Below are 18,778 nucleotides of genomic sequence, written 5' to 3'. Positions count from 1 at the left end.
AAAAACTAACCATGAAGTCATAAGAATTTATTATTGGAATGGGACTAGGAAATCGATATGTTACATTAATTACATCATTCATATTAATTTGTATTCAAATCAGATCTACCTCTTTGTTCTCTCCTTTATACTAATGTTTTATCTATTTTAAATCAAACGGGAATATAGCATTGAATTATAACTATTGCAAACAAATCTAGCGACTTACCTTTAAAATCAACTTCAATATTGCTGATGCCATATTTGAATATATATGGACTTCTATGGATGCCGCTATTTCCCAGATTTTGAAACTTGTCACCAATCACTGATTCACAGATTTAGACTGAATCAAAATGACATATATCATTTAACACGCTATAGCGATACGGATGGATGGAGCCCAGCATCAGATACATCCGATAGTTTGAAGAAGCAACGTGTTGAAACAGTACTCGTTCTAATGTAGCGTGGTCTTGCGGGTATTACCTCTCTCAGGTAAACTCTGTCACAAACAAACACTCGATAGAAACTTAGCCTCTCATGTTGACAGTGTGCCGCAACACTTCACAAACTCGAGCTAGGATTGTCGCAAAAATCACTTAGTGTCCTAACGGTAATGAAGCTTGCTTTAGAAAAAGATTAAAGCGCACTGGCGAACTCGATCTCGTAAATGTCGGATAAATCTCGCGTGGTGTCGTCCATGACAATACCATATCACCGGGCACATCCCGACTAGATCACTACAAGTATCGATCCACCCTGTAGAACAAAATGGATTGCAGATTATTTAAAAGCCCTAACTACGGCCCGATGTAGATTTCAATCATATGACAGACCGGAAATACGTCCACCTGAGTGATTCTAACTGCGGGACAGCTCTGCGAGCGTTTTGTAATGGCGATGGTAATGGAGTCGATGATGAAGACAGATTGGATAGACGTGCTATAAAGCCTATAGCCCGTGATTAGGTGAAATACTGGACGGAGAAAAGTGTGTCCGGTGGAGTAGCAGTTTTGTTACTGACCAATCAACACGTATCGCTATTAACAGGAAACACATTCTCTCAAGGGTGTCTCTCTATGTTCACTTCAGCAACATTCTGTCTCATAAAACGTAACACACAAAAAATAATATTGCATTAATACGAGGGTTTTGAGATACCAAAATGACGTCGGTAAAGTACTATTTACCGTCGATTAGTCCCACCTTCCGGTGTTTCTATCGTCACAAAAATCACCTAAAATTATGACGTCATAATCACCGGATGGTTGGATTAATCAGCGGTAAATTGGTCTTACCCCACGTCGTTTTTGGATCTCGAAACCCCTGGATTGCTCCTATTCTTAGCTAACATAATTTATTATATTTTATTATTTACTACACTTACACAGATCGGTGTAATGTTTAGTAAATGAACCCATAGCGAATAAATCACTTGCTATTTAACCGAAATTATTACTAGCTATAGCGATCATGTTTAGAAGCTAGAAAACCCAAATGACTGGGATGTGATTCGTTGGTAGGAATCACATTGGATTTGCTGATGAATTTAAATCAAATGCTAGTGATTGCTAGCGGAATAGTTATTTTTATATCGAATCGATGAATTCTCACAAATCATAGGTAGGAAGTTACAGAATCAAAAGATCGTCTGCTTATTTCGAATAAGTATCCACAAATGTTTCAAACTTTCTCCAATGCCAGTCGTAAGAATATTTTATTTTTATTATTTTATTTATTTTTGTATTCAAATCCCGTGAAACGTCTTGCAAGTATACGTTAAGAGAAAAGATTTGTCAGCTTAACACATCCGTATTAGATTAAACGAAAACGAATATTGATATTTGTCGGATGACAATATATTGCAAACATATTTGTTTTGATACAATACAATTTCAGAGTAAAATTTATCCTTAGCAGTTTAGCACAATCATCAGTTCGCACATTGAAGTCAAGTTCTATTAAAGCAATCCTATGTTAGCTAGAAGTTCAATGTGCAAAATGCGCTTAAATATTATTTGAAAATTATTTGCGTCAAAACTTTATATATTTACAATAGTTCCACTGATGACTTAGGGAACGTAATAATGCGGTATGGAAATTGTCATACCAGAGAAATAGAGTAATGTTTATATACATTGACCGCCGTGGTTATAAAAGTAAATATAAACATGTATTTGTCAGACATCCTTTGTACATAACGTTTTGGCTATCGTGTCATCACTAGGTCAACAAAACTCTTGTAATTTAATAATCGATCGGAAGCCTGACAAACGTTTACATGCCCGACGGCGTCTGGGCCAATTGGACGTTTGTATTGATCAATTGTTGTAGGAAGATTTCAAGAATATCTTCGACTAACCTATCTACCTTAAAATTTCGAAGCCAATTGTCTTCATATCATAAAGCAAGATAACCAGAAAGATACGATACATTTTATTGATATTCAGTATCATTAATATTATATATCATTAATCCTATTAAATCCCACGTTACAGTAAATATTTACCTGGCCATACTGATTCGTCCTCATAACAAGAACATCTTTGATATATTTAGATCATCTTGCTATTTTGTTTTCTATTTATATACGACAAAACAACAATGAAATTCCTTCTTATTATCATCTTACAATTTAAGAGAGTCTATTTAAATCAAACAATGCCTAAATCATTAAAATCATTCCGTTTGACATACGAAATACGAATGCCAAATCACACAGCGCCTATACCATGTATGAAATCACTGTCAGACCCAATGTGAGTACGAGAATAACGAACTAGACTTAGAGACGAGTCATTTTGCTTCATAAATCGACCTGCAAAGTCTTCTCCTCCATGGTACCACAAACCCCGTTACGACATGTACCCAAATGTAATAAAGACCGGAACAAAGCAGCCATAAACAGTCTTGTTGAGGGGCCAATGGATTGCCTGGTTCGCCTTACTTACCTTGTTAAGGCTACTAACGGCTGGAAAGGTCATATACTATTCCTAACCATGAATTCTGGCCTTGGTCGTACAGACGACATTATACAACATGTTCTGTCGGTAAAATCTGACCTTCTGGCATTTCAAGGTGTTCGGATTTTCACTTTAAGTTGAAAAGTACATAAACAACGGGATGATTACTTCTCTTTATATACGGACTCCAGTAGACTGCCAGTGATAGACGCCAGCGTTTTATAATCATTTAACGCTGTCAAAGTTTCTGACATTTCTTTCGCAAGCCACACCGGAGTATTCACACACAGTTACGGAATGAAAAAAATCTCAGTTTATTAAATACTAAAAGGATAATTCTATAAATTCTGTCACAATTGTGGTATGCTTTTGGTGAACCTGATTAAAGTCAATATATATGAGTAGGCGATATTACCTGAAGATGCGCATGCGCCCTGGTGTTTATTGCAAAAATAATAGACAGTGTCTATATCATATTGTGTTTCCAGTTTAATCGCCTTTCGGTTACCAAGGGGTAATTATTTTCTGTTAGAACTTTAAAAGAACATGACGTGTTGTTAAATTGCTATAATTTTCTTAGATCTTCATTCTTTAATATTTCAAACAGATTATAACTTCTGTATAATCTGCGAACGAATAATAAATTTTAGCTATATAAAGTCATTTTTCGACATTTTGATCAAATAAATATGTGTATCAAACTCCTCGAATTACGAGTTACTCGCTTTTAAAATTAACGTCGGGTATGGTTCAAGCAATATTTAAAAACAGCAATATGTTTAATGATTGGTCGCAGAGAATATACAATGTACATCGAATTGAAACACATAAAAATGACGTTAATACCCTGGGATGTCTTTTTAATATTGAACACGATAGCTATGGAAAGCTTTGTCTATATAAAGGATAAAGATTTGTGCCAGTCTTCTGTTACCAACATGACATGATTCATACAAAAATGTCAGATGAAATTTAAGGATTTTTCCGGACTATTTTCAGCAGTAATGATTTTCATCATTAAAAATCAAAAACTTGTTTGTGTTATCACTCAAGAGGTAAAATATTCTTATTCAAACAATATTGACATGCTGCATTTAGAATATTATGGTGAATATTTCATAATTAGATATAGAAGATAATAAATGATCGAGAGACTGGAAGTCTCAGTGATCTACCTAGTTTGACGTAGGTGACACTGCATAAAACTTAACAAACCAACCACATATTTCACTTAATTGGTCAGGGCCCGGTTTCATGAACATTCCTTAAATTTAAGGAATCCCTTATCTTAAAATTCTCCATAGAAAATCATTACGGATTTTAAGGAAGGCTTCATAACTTAAGATTTTTCCTTAACTTTTGTAATGCTTTCCTATGGAGAATTTTAAGTTAAGGAATTCCTTAAAGTTAAGGAATGTTCATGAAACTGGCCCCTGTATCTGATTTCCTGAACACTGCAGAACTCAATAAAAGATATCTACCTGTATTTATTACTGTCATGTATCGCTATTTTACGCTGATTGACCATGTTTTCTCCAGCCATACAACTCTAAAACATAACTCGCATTGTTTTCTTTAGCATCTCGTAATAAGAAATACACTGCAGTTTGCTAATTTTGTTTTTAAATTTTCTTAACTTTTTTTCTGTCCACATTGCCATAAAACTATATTAGCATACTATTTCTCTTATATCTAATACATTTATGCACATGATACTGTCTCCTTTTCCGATTTCATTCATGTATTAAATACGGAATTTTTTAAATTTCAAAAATGCGCGCCGCGCCATTTACGGATTTGTTATTCATGTGTGTAACGGAAGATACACTGTGAAATCTTTCAGCAAACAATTAATTTATGTACATGTACTGTATGTAAAATCGAATCAATTCAAAAAAAATTGTAATTTTTGTAAATAAAAAGTCGTGAACTTTCGTCGCAGTCGACGAATTTTAGCATATCCATTTAGATATTTTACAAAAAATGATCTTAATAACGAGGTTTAGTGATAAAGTTAGAATTTTTGTAATGACATTTTTTTTCGTAGAAGAAAGATATTTAAAATGAAATAAACTGAAACCCATCAAGGAACACAATAAAAAATTATGATAACGAAATCTTGATCAAAAAGGGCTATCGGTAAACAAAATTGAAATCGATTACCTTTAGGACCAGACGTTCCAGAAGAGCATCCTTATATTCTGCCCTAACTGTATTTTTTATAACAGATGCATCACCAATAAATAGTACTTGTTATTTAAAGCAAATGAAAACATTAAGAATGTTACGAAACTAACTAGGGTACCCCGAAAACAGAACAAATATTATCCCATTGCAAGGCCTAATATGGAAGTCATTTCATTATCGAGTTAAACACATAGTTCTTGTGACCTATCAATTCAGGTATGGTGTCTCTCTCAGTTTTATTTGGGTGGTTATTGTAAGTAATCACTGGTTTCTCGCTTGAAACCATATCTGAACAATAAAACATGGAATACGCAACCTTTACCTAAGCCCTTTCTGATTCATGCCTTAGACACAAGTGATAGATTTCTTGATCTCAGGAGGAGGTCTCAATATTCAGCGCTTGAGTGCTATACTAGGCAAACCATGCCGACTTAGTGGAACACCGAGAGACATATCCCCTAGAGAATCGATTTTGACCAGATAGGGAATGGGAACTAACGAATATTAATTTGAATTGAAATTGTCCCGATTTGTAAAGGTGATTGATGCATTTTAGTCCACGTTATTTACAGGCGCGTCAATACGAACACATGCCATTGATTTTATTTTCTAACAGAAAAAAAACCTAAACCACTTCGTCATCATTACTACATACCCCGCCCTGTAGCCAAAAAAAAGGAGCGAGATTTATAATTATCCATCAATTTCCGCTGATGTGCGATTAGGTAATTTCTCTTCGGATTCCAAATATACTTGATACGAAATAAGCCATAATAATTTCACTGAAAATGCTCAATATAAGAGAAATTCAATCGTGTAAGAATTCGTACCTTACGTCAGTAGATATAGGTAAAAGAATATCTCAAAATTAGATCCTTAAACAATAAAGTTCATTGTATAATTGAAGCATTTTGACAGTGTATCATGTAATTCTAAAGTATGACATACGTTGCAAATTGACCTGTGACGTCATTTAAGGTTCCCGACACCAAACGTTCAAATTGATAATGAAATACGGTAGATCATTGTTGCCTCAGCAATGACAGTAATGACACAGCAAATTGATATTATTGACATCTATATATAAAATATACTATAAGTAGTGTGCAGACATCAACATTTCAGAATTCCACAAGTTTATTCGAACCTCCATTCCTTCCTTCATCACAGAAAATGACATGTTTACAATCACTCAAACGATCGAAGATAATACTTCAAACATTCAGATTTTCTAAGGGAGAAAAAATCAGGACTAAAAATGTGTTTATGACTTGATTGTGAATAGCCAGAAGACATGCTTGGGAGACCCGGTATCATGGAGTTGTGCAACGTCTCTGTAACCTACCATGGTAATTAGCATCGATTGTCGTCGCCCGAGGTAATTATAGTGTTCTTAGGCAGCCGGTGTCCGCCTCATCCGCCGATCTTAAAAAACCCAAACCAGTTCAGCTGCTGTACCAGCCTCGGGGATCGATTCCATACACAAACCGATGAATTATTAATCGTTACGAATTACAACTCAAAAGACTCAATTTATTTTCTATTCAATCAGAGATACCTAGCGGTGTTGTTTTGTTTTAGAGTTATTCGACAGTGCATTATGTCTTTTTCTAAATACGGACACTGTTTTTTTTTACGAAACGAATGTTACAACAACTTGAGTGTTTCGTTTATGCGTCATTTCCGTAATGTGACAAGAAATCAAAATATATCGAGAGACATTTGGAAACAAGGCACTTTTAACAATCGCTCTCTATCTAAATGAAAGCAAATAACTTGAGTCAAAAGCATCAAGATATATTTGTAAGTCCAGGAAACAGTCAAATTATTAAATTCATTATTGATACTTGATAGGTAGTCCTTTAATGTTCCACTACAGATATTCCTCATAATGTTGTAAGCACCACAAACGTGAACACTTACAAACGAGCAATTGGAATACTGTGATATAACCGATTTAGACCATTTGCTTAAAAATGAAATAAGAGAACACAAATGAAGTATTTACCAATAGAAAGCGGTTGCATGCTCAGAAGATATTGTCATCACGATATATAACTAAGCAGCTAGGCATGCCATTTTAATGAAAGTAGATAGTGCATACGTTTAATCGAAACTGTGATTGAATTCGAAGTCGTTGACAACTAACGATACAATTCTATGATTTTCAAAGATATTCCCGAAAGGGAGCAAGAGAAATGGAAATGGGCCATACCCTTGTCGACAAGGCCAGTTTTGCAAATAAGATCAGGGTCAGATTGCATTCTTTTCCAGAAATAGTTGCGATTATTGGACCGTGAAACATGTTACATTTACTTAAATTGTATATGGCATTGCTTCATTCCATAAAAAGTGATACATATGTAATTAACTTTGTACCATGTATGGCTTTAGTCAATCGTACACTTGTAATAAACCATTTCAAATTACACGCTACATGGTTTAAAATTGGACTGCACTCTAGCAACTCTATGCCAGAACAACAAATCAAACGTACAGTGATAACTCTGATCTCGTTCATCTGGAATTATAAACCATGAATCGATGATCCCGCTTGTTTTGTTTCCAGAATTCAAACAAAATCCATGTTTGATAAAATGCAACATGACCCAACATAGGCCAGGAAACAACAAATCACATCTAAACAACAAATCATGACCGGACCACACAGATCCGGATCGTTACAAATGCAATTGCTTGCATGCTCTGATCATATCGGCATCTCCTGTCTGTCTGACGTGATTCACGGCTTCAATCAAACGCGTACGATGCCATAGCTATATAGACATACGTTGGTCGTCGCCATCAAAACGTCAAGTAACTGGAATACAGTATGTTTAACTGTTATGTTGGCTCTCGGAATTCAATTATTTCTTCATTTGTACAGGAAACTTCTACAATTGTAGGAAATGGGGACAGTTCCATCCCATCTTTGTCGAGTTTTTTTTTCTCATTTTCTGTAATTCCTTTGTTCTATTTTCGCTCTAGAATTCTTCACTATGCAGACTTTCTAATTACAAACATGTCTTCTCCTTCGAACATTTGGAGATTTTTGAAGGATTCTCATATAGTTTTAAAACAATTTTACGAAAATGAACAAATACTTGAAAAATAATATAAAATCAATTTTAATTCTATCGAATGTGTTTCCATTAAAACAAGAACAGTTGGTGAACAATAAACCACCATAACGAACAGATGGATAAAACTGTAACTTCCTTTTACATTGTGGCCATGGCCGATACAAGATGATATCCATTACCAAGATGTTATAAGGAAAGCGTGTGTTGGAATTTATATCAATATATAATTGTTGTTGGTGAAATTACCCTCTATCCCCATTCCACTGATAATTGAACATTTCCCTTGAATGAAATTTCAACACTTTGTCGTAAAATCTCTAACACAGACCTGTGAGACTGCAGATCAATAATACACTGTATGTTCTTATCACTAGAGACGATCAATATTTCTAATTTCCTCCATCTATTTCATTTGTTTTAAAATTCACACAGGATAAGCAATTCGGTACATGCATATATCGCCTTGGAGCAGATAGAAAGCGTCTGAATCTACATCGATGTGATGGTGGGACTACCAGATGTTTTAAAGAGTTTGAAGGTCTTTTTTTTTTTTTTTTTTTTTTTTTTGCATTATCATGTTTTCAATATATCTTTTCAGTACTGTGCTCAGTATATCATTTGACACATATTTCTCATGGTCATCAATTGTTTGCTTCTCTCATTATCAAGAACACCGTATTTCGATCACAAGCATTTCACTTCCATACGGAATATCCAAAGCCAGATCTGGACACAGATTGAAAACAAATACTACATTTGATAAAATACAAAAACAAATATGTGTTCTGAAACACGCACACAGACAAGACCAATCATGAAAATCATCTTTTCCAGTATCAAGGAATTAATCTTATCTACAAAAATACACTTCTAGTCATTTACACTAAATATTGATTTTGGGACAGTATATTGTTCTTTGGTTAATATCATCCAAGGTGATTACTTAACGATACTCATAATGAATATTCTTAATTAATGTACACGAAAAAAAAGTTTGTGCACGTATAACCAAGCAAAAACTTGTATGTATGCATTACGAATATGATTTTAAACCAGTGCTTCAATGCAGTTTCACTGAGGGCATTGCAATATCTAGAACAAATTAATAACACAAAACACACTTAAAAATCTTGGTTTAAAGATGCTCCACCGCCGACAAAGCATAAATGGTATTAATCATTTGAACAATAATGCGTGTCTAATCGTGTGTATATATATATATACGTAATTAACACAAAAAATAAAATATAATAATTTATTTCGCTTTTGTTGCGTGCGCAATCAGTACTTCATTCCATATAGGCTATAGTGTCACGGATTTTTCCGGGATGCAATTAATTATTTTTCATATTTTTAACTTGAAGTAAAATTAGAAGCTCAAAATTTTCAATGGTGGTAATGGTGTAAAGTAAGTAACTTTTGTACCTGAAGAAATATACTAAATCGTCTGCTCCTGTTTTTTATAGTGGAAAAATACCATTTGTCAGCGGTGGAGCATCTTTAATATAAACGAAAAAAACTTCACATATAACCTAGCAGAAACTTACCATTTACACAAAACAAATCTTTGAATTATTACTTCACAGAAGGAATGACACAAAGGTCATCCATATTACCAAATCAATACGTCATAGTATGACGTCACAGAGTCAATTATGAGCCCAACGTTTATACGCTACATTAGTTATACCACGGACAATGATGGAGCCAATGTGCAGACAGAGAGGTCAATGTAAGTTAATGGTAGGATGTGGTATGCCTCCATTCTACTGTATATAAACAAACTGTGACAGCCTCACCATTATCTTATTGATGTTCAATATTTATTGCATAATGTCATCTTTAGACAGGAAACCATTAAATGAGAAACAGATAACCACCATATATATTACAGGTATATAATAACAGGCTAGCTTCTGTTAGTTCTGGATTTTGTAGCGGTTCCCCAACAAGTGGCTGTCGTTTATCATGTTTATCAAACTCGAGTTAATTAATTTTCAAGTTTTGAAAAGACACGAGCGTTAGCAAGTTTTTTTTTTTCTTTTTTTTTTTTTTTTGGGGGGGGGGGGGGGGGGGGACTTATTAATCTCATAACTTTAGCTCTATATTTATATCGTATGACCATTTTTTTCTCGTCTTCATTCGGGGAAACCTACCACCATACTGTGTAGTGATATCTTTCCGCCATAAAATATAGTGCCTTAATAGAGAGCCAATATTCTATTGTTTGAGACTGTGAATAAGCAACTACCTGCTAAACAGTGAATACAATGCTATTTAAAAGACAATGCGCTATGAAAAGTAGAAGTTGAGAGCCATTCGGAATCAAGAGATCTTGGAATTGACCAATCAGAAGTGCCGTAGATGTTTACAAACTGGAGTGTGTAAACACAAATGATAACCGACTGCTATGGATTTATCACATGGTTTTTCCATTGTGAAACAAGCATAGTTATGGGATAAAACATCTGTTGTACCATTTACCAATGCAATTATCAATATATCACTAGGAATACGAATTCTGAATTTGCAATTCTAGAAGAGCATCCTGTAAAATGTATTAACACGGAAGTAAATTATCATTATAATACAGCTGCCAGGGACATAGATAATGATTTGTACTAAAAACAATAACTAGGCGTATAAATCAATACATATCTATATTATATGATCATATGGAATATTTTCATTATTTAGACGCAATTAATTCAAAATTCTAGATTTACAGAATTGTTGTTTTTATCATTAATGGAATTAATGGGTAACGATATAACCAACCTTAAATGTAACTTATCTAATGCAATGAGAAATGGTTTTGTTCATGTTTTAATATAGTCAACGGCGGGACAAACATTAACATATTTAGCAGGAAAGACTGCATCAATCCTAAGAAAAGTACTAAGGGATATCACGATAAAAAATGAAACTGTAAAACAGTAGACGATACAGTATCACCAGTGACAATGCCACCGGGTTGATGGGGATAATTCTGGACAGGCGTACTGTTCCACTATAGCTAGGGGCATGTATGGCAGAAAAATAACCAATTTACTCTTTCCTATTTTCCTTTGGGGATCAGTCAGGAGTTATACAGGTATATCAGCACTTTCAAGTGGGGCAGCATTTACGGATCGAATCGATATCGGGTCACTAAGGTCAAGGTCACCTAAACTAGGGTCAAGCCAATAACGAACATAAGATAACTGGACATTGTATCATGGTATTGACTGGGTTTGTTTGCATTGTCAGTCAATGGAACAGTCTCTAATTATCGCATAGGTGTCGTAGGGGTATAATCAATAGAATTGGTAAAATTATTGGGTTTTAAATAGGTCTTAATTTGTTCAACATCACTGGAGTGAAATAGTAGTCATTACACTTCTGTTCTAACATAACACGACTATCCCATAATTATATTAATAATTCATTCTTATGTTCCTTGCCATGTATTGATGATGGTCGGAAATCTTAATGTTCGTAGAGAAAACACCAATTGTTCATATCTGGCAGATAAGTCATTTTAGGCATCGGAAAGGTAACAAATAAATAAGAGAAATGGTCGAATGTCACTTCACTTCGACACTCTTTACAGTAGCTGATACATTGGAATAAGAATATGCCGTTTTACATTGTACTAATAAGACTTTGATTTGGATTTCATTCATACCCATGATAGAAAAAGGAAAAGTCGTGAACATAATTCATATGAAAATAAAACAAGCTGAGAATGGTCTTAACAACAAATACTTGTTAGGCACATGGGTCATATCATAACATGACAGCATATGATGCGTAACAAACACACCAAACTGTGGTCACACTATTTATTTCAAAATATCACTTTCAATAAAAAGGATTAACGACCATTTGGTATTGCCTTCATCTGCCCCATAGCTGGTTAGAGAGAATCATAGAAATATCAAAGCTTATCATGCCAATACAGAGATACGTGCACTTCTTATTTACCGAACAACAATATTAGTATAATTTGTACAAACATTTGGACACCACAGAAAAACATATTTACCTTAGCGAGAAGCTTGAGAAACGTCGCTGCCATATCCGAGCAATTAGTCAATTCCGGTGTTTAGGATCGATTTCCATCTACCACCCTAATTGATGGGCTAACGGACACTTGGTTATTACTTTACTATTAATCCCCAATCGGACGCGAACAGCGTATTCACCGCGGTCCTTCAATTCCAAGAGCTCTTCAGACCAAGAACGGGCCGTGGACAAATCCAATGTGACGTGTATTTCTGGAGTCCGAGTCAAACAAATCTCTGACTTGGATATAGAAAAAGAGCACGTGGAACTGTTCTGCTTCCGTCACACAAATCGCCTGCCTACTTTCCCTTTGATGATTGTTCAGCACACTGCATCGCTCCCGGTGTAATTATTGCGGTACATATTGGATGTAGACAATCTAATTTACACGCACAATGGTAGATTGGTACTCGTGTATGTTCAGGCGTTGTCTTGTTGAGATTTAAATCTTATTCATCTTCAATAAAGTTACATATTACATACAGACGATAACCGTGACAATGTACACTACAGCCGATCAATGAAGCCGATCAGGTAGGCTGACAGTGCTCTACCGTTGTGTGTGAAGCCCTACACCAAATGCAGATACAATCATTAAGTCTATAGGATGTTAGGTTAATTTCAAAACACATGAGGTAATATATTCCAAACAAGTAGGATTTACAAACAGCGAAGGTCTGTCCGTACTAGTATATACTTTATACTGGGTATACCGCTGTGTGGAAACCGGCTACCATTAAACCACAAGGCTGAAGGCTAGAAGAGAAAATCTCCTGTGTAAGCGAAGGAAAACATAAACAATTCCCACCCCTCAGACTCCGTTATCAGTGATGGGACAATGTTTTGATAGCAGATATCGACGGGATGCCACATACACTTTACTACTTGTATATTGGGTACACTTTCCACTTTATGTAATTTTCACGATAACAAGTCTATGTGAAAACTTTTATCGCCTATAACTGCATGTAGCGATATCGAACCTGCTTCAGGAGCGGCACTATCACCGAGTAATAACAATACCAATGCCTGGATCCATATACATAAACCAACTCTCGGCTCTTTGTTTAAAGTATATCCATAGTCTTGCCACCTTTCGAAGTCAAAACAGACTTTTGTGACAATTCTAAAAGAAATGCATTGCTAGCCACTTGACTATGGTAAAGACTACTTATTACATGTAGTAATATTTTTTGAGATAGAAAAAGTAGTGCATGGTATGGTGATATACAAGTATAAATCAAAATCAAAATTAAAAATCAATTGTGACAGTGATATCCAATCTGTTTTCTTGGCATTAGACAGAGATGTGTATTCAACTGTATTCCTTAGATTGCAACCAAAAGTACTCCTTTATGTGCGAAACACATGCCGTCTATGTGTCATATACAAAGGTCGATAGTCCTCGCACAGAATACACTGTATCCAACACATCACATATCTTTTCACTTGTTATTAATTTTCCACTATATAAATGTAAGCAAGGCAACATTTTGTCATTATGACAACAAGTGACACATGTTTACACAATAGGTTATTTGTCAACAAAGGCGCGTGCAGCGTGTAAATTCAATAGAATGAATAGACTACTCTCACGCCCGATACGTCTCCGTTGATACGATAACAACATCAGTGACATTGTATGAACGATCCAGTCCGTCTGTGACATATGTGGATTAAGGTGAAGTTTCACGGAACCATGAACGTTCTTTTAGGACAAAAATGTAGACGTTACAGTAAATTTTCTGTCGCCATGATGTATAACGATTGGAAATCAGTGAAGCATAAACAGATTCCCCAATGAGTAAAAAAAGTAATCTGCGTTCCGTTAACGCTTGATTCGGCATCACTGCGTTCTCCTGTCACTATTGGAAGCATCTGGTGCTAATTGCCTCTATATAGATATAAAGGTAGCTGTTGTATGTTGGTGTATTACCTATTAATAGGGCCCTATAACGACCTAATGAAGCATGTGATCTACCCAAATATCTCACTTCTGTCACATGGTTAGCATTCCGATAACGACCGCGTGTGTAGGTTTCTGTTTATCACATGTTTCTCTACCAAGCTATATCATTCGTATGGTCTTATAGTCTGTTCTAAAGAATGGAGATAATAACTCTTTGAAAACATCTGGTGTGTATTGTATGTTTAAGTTTCGGTATGATAAAAGTAAAAACAGTTATATCATTTATTTCGCACATGATCTAGGGGAATAAGTTCAGGTTTCCAACAACACAGATCCCATAATAACTATATACATTCTTTAGTCAGTGTTTTGGAGACAACTACAAAATCCGAACTCGCCAAAATGCAGGAATCTTAAAAAAACGAATTGCAAAGGTCGTGCTTAATTGATAAATTACTTTGTGTCCAGGGAATACACGTCCTCAAATCTATCGTAATGCGTGCAACAAATAAAAGATGAGCCTGGCTAAACATAGAGTGAACATTGATTTGTCTCGTAGGAACCCACAAACGCATATATCTTCATAAACAAAGGCTTAAAACAGGTTTTCCTGTTTCATGCCAGGGTGCTATAGATTTCACAATATGTAGATCTTGTAATACTGCACTTGACTAACATCCTCATATAACTTTTCATCGTTTAAAAAATTACTCATTCATTATCAATTGGTGACTAACCAAATATCATACAATTCTATTTAATTATAATTTTTGAATAAAATAAATTGTCCCCTAGACACTGTTCTGATGTCTACCAATCAATGCTAACAACACAATAGTTTTCATTTACCATCAGTCATTTGGCTTATTCCTTCTTTGCATACAATTATAACGGCATTTGTTAACATCCATATTTTATCAACATTTAGAAGGACACGAAAGAAAAGAATATTGTATAATTTCAGTCATTGTTTTCTTTTACAAGACCTGGATCAGGTTTTGAAATGTTTGCTATAACACATAGATTAAAGTCAGTTACTCGCTGATGTCATTATCCTTTCGCTATCGCATTCAGTGTATAAGCTTAGTTATGACTTAAAATCATCCCAAATGTCAAATGTCTGTTATTATTAATAACCACACCAACAGATGTCAATAAATATCGAATCATAAACCTGAAATCAAATATGCATAGTTCGCTCAGGAATCCATTCAAATTGAATTATGTCTGTATCATGCGGTCGATAAAACTGACAGTCTATCAATTCCAATGCCCCATTAAATCCGATAGCTACACGTTAAGAGATGAGTTTCCCGAACAAGTCGCTGGTTTCCGCTGTCACAAACTGCTCTTTTGGCCTGTTGACAAATGGCCTGTTGTGTCGACCGAGGCCTCTTTCCAAAATCTATTATGACGTCATGGACGTCATTATATTCAAATACAGATTTCTCAATCAGAGTCTCAAAGAAGCCTGTTATCATTCCGTTTCCAGATAATTATTCATAGAATTCCCATGTCAAGGCTATGCTAGGGGTATTGAGCTGCCTTCGCGTATTGACTATTGAGCTATAAAATGACAAAGCAATAATAACCTCCAATTCTAATGCGATTCTAACATCTTTAGACAATATATAAAATTATTTGTTAAGCCTTTCTGCCATCAAAAGTTGCTTTAGAGCAAAAAAAAAGTTTCAATTTATAGAATCACTCTACAGACAATCGGATGATCTTTCTCAAGTCCATTAACTGTGTCACACCCGTGTGTAATATTTGATAATGACAAACAGTAAAGTTTGTAAGAGTGAATATCTATCTCATGTTCTTATGTATTAGATTATCAAAATATTTTCTTATTCGGTAGAGTAATTTAAGTCTACCATTTCGTATTCGAAATTGCTCTATATTTTAATAAATTAATACGCTGTAAATACACCATGTACATCGATTTATTATTTGTCGGTATTTGTCTTTGGTTAATAAAACCATGTATTATCCTAAAAATGTTAATAATTGTAAATTATGTCAGTTAACATATTTTGAAAGTTCATAGAAATGAACTTCATTTTATTATAAATGTTTCGACCATGTCTGTCTTTGTAGTGACCATTCCGACTAGAGCTTATTATCCAGGATTCATATGGTGTCTATAACACCCTCGGTCAGCACTAATAGCTATGGTATTAATTGATTGCTATTTTTGTTATGGTTTGGCCGTGGAGGAGATGGTGGGCTGCCGTCAAAATAAATACCAGACGAAATGAGCTTCATCCTAATATCTTCATGGTACTTTATGCCAGTGATAATGTGGCCCTGTGTGTAATCCCCTTACACCACACCTTCTGCACTCCTGGATGTAATTATACTCGGCATTACAATTCTTGTATTGTACGTATAGACCACGTTATATCTGCCGACACCTTCCAACACAAGCCACCAATGTTCAGATGCTATCTCGTAGCAGTTGGCCCCCATACGAGGTGAGGAGCCCATGAAAGACATTGTTAACAGTTGGCTTTCTCTCACATTTGCTTTTGCACATTTTTTCATCCAAATTGTTGAAAGAAGGTGGAAGGTTTATTCATTTCCGTTGCGGTCTGCGTGAAATCGTTTAAGTTGCTTTACGATCGGTCACAAATACGTTCGCCACTTCCCAATACCGGTACCATAGCAATGCAGGGCTAAGCGGATCGCCAGAACTCTGGACCCATGATTCCTACATTAATGTCAGCCATGTTATTAAGTCATATCTCTGATTCTCGCCGTGGTGTTAAGGTGTACATGATGGCTATCGCTATACACTTAACGTCCGATGCCTTCTGTTTTGTGACTTTACAGAACTCCCAATATCCGGTACTACATGTTTAATATGTGTTTACGGCGAAGCTCTATGTGATAGCTACACACTGCACTGTCATACTCCGTCTGTGGTGAATACAGCCGGTAGATGCAACAGTAATCTGTGCAGACTTAGACCTCTAACTTCACTTACAAATCATACGAGGACGAAAAATAGTAATTGAAGCACGAGGTCCAATTCAACCCGCTTTTTCTTTGAAAATTATTTTGTCACTATCATTTGCATTGAAACAATGTATCCATCTTCGATTTCAAAAACGAACTATTCAACTGTATTGTTCTACTTGAATTGCAAGAATGGCGTTTAACAGCAATAAATAACTCCAAACAAATAAAACACTTCTACCTTTCTTCAAGTATCTTTGGGCTGAAAATCAGTATTCTGTTGTAACACGTTATGTATATAGAGAGAAATTTCCCTGTTCTGTCATTTTAAATCAGTTTTAACTTCAAGACCTTCTTTTCAATTTCATAGCTCCCCTATCAGCTTTATTCTAAAAATAAATAAGGCAAAGTTATTAATTTGGAGAAATAATCTTTTTCAGAACTATAAATACTTCCGACTTTGAAAACAAATGATATAATACTCGACTGACAAATTAAACCAGATTAATGTTTTAGTATAAAATCATTTGGATACAAAGGCATCTTATGAGAAGTATTTTTGTTTACATTGAAAAGTGCAATGACATAGGACTGGCAACGACATACGCAAATTATGATATAAGACACGAGCCCCGCTATTTCATTGAGATATAACTCTCCAAAGTCACATACACAAAAGAATAAGATATACTAGAGACAGTTCTTAACTGCCAGAACGACTAATCAGAACCTAGAAATCACAGGTATCGGATGGGATTTTGATTGTTATGAAAGTGTAACACCATGTGGATATTATAGCCATAGCATGGGTAAAGCCGTTCATGGAAAGTGTAGAAAGGTCATTAACAGACCAAGGATAGCGTCATAATGTCTTATACTAAAATAATCCCTGATTTATTATAAATATATCATCATTATACAAGTCTCCAGAAAAACACAGATCACCATGACAAATTACTGTTTTAGACAATGATATAGCAAAACCATTACATTCCAGCCTCATCACATTATTTATCCAAATCGATACCACGGAGCAAGAAAAGAATCCTAACTTCCGTTACATATACTGAAAAATAGCCGAATGAATAATGTATAACGTGTATATCTTCTCAACTCCAAAGAAAAGTCTGAATAATGAGGTGTTCGCAGAAATGGTCATCTTAGTACAGTGCGTCCATATTGGACAACAGCTGAGTGACAAATCTGTATTGGCAGGCGGGGGCCATTAGCCACCTGAATCCTGGGTAATGGAGGACGGAAGGTGATGACGACTTGACTTCGGGTTCCATGTAAACCCATTTAGATTACCGTAGCTTCACTCTGACATTTATAAAGACGAGTTCTTACCAGTCAGGAATGGTTATAAGATTGTAAAAAGCCCGTTAGTACATGTATATCCTTTGGACAAGCAAATAAGCCACGAGAGTGTAATACAAAGACAACAAATGTCATATAAAAAAGTAGAATGCATATCTGCTATAATGTGCCCCTCAACTATTTCTTATACGAAATGAACAGAAAACACCTTATTTTATGTTATACGTTAGGGATGATGATATTGGCAAAAAATAATAACAGAATTTGCTTCTGCAAATAACATTTATCCATTGACTAAAACTACACCGCAAAGAATGCGTCACCTGCAA

At 35.2% G+C, this 18,778-nt stretch overlaps 1 protein-coding gene across 2 annotated transcripts in view; it reads right to left on the bottom strand.

Moving 5' to 3' along the window:
- Window positions 1-18,778, bottom strand: part of LOC138319606 (uncharacterized) — a 160,978-nt gene that overhangs the window by 119,809 nt on the left and 22,391 nt on the right. The window contains exon 1 of one of the 2 annotated variants that reach the window (XM_069262782.1): window positions 12,243-12,520. The exons of the other annotated variant lie outside the window; for it this stretch is intronic. Coding sequence (XP_069118883.1) covers window positions 12,243-12,275 — 33 coding nt within the window. The 5' untranslated portion in view covers window positions 12,276-12,520. Of the gene's footprint in view, window positions 1-12,242; window positions 12,521-18,778 lie in introns of those variants that run through there. 2 annotated transcript variants of the gene reach the window in all.

Source organism: Argopecten irradians, chromosome 1 (genome assembly GCF_041381155.1).
Source record: "Argopecten irradians isolate NY chromosome 1, Ai_NY, whole genome shotgun sequence".
NCBI classification, from domain to species: Eukaryota; Metazoa; Mollusca; class Bivalvia; order Pectinida; family Pectinidae; genus Argopecten; species Argopecten irradians.
The sequence above is the reverse complement of the archived record's forward strand: the minus strand, read 5'-3'. Positions and strand labels throughout refer to the sequence as shown.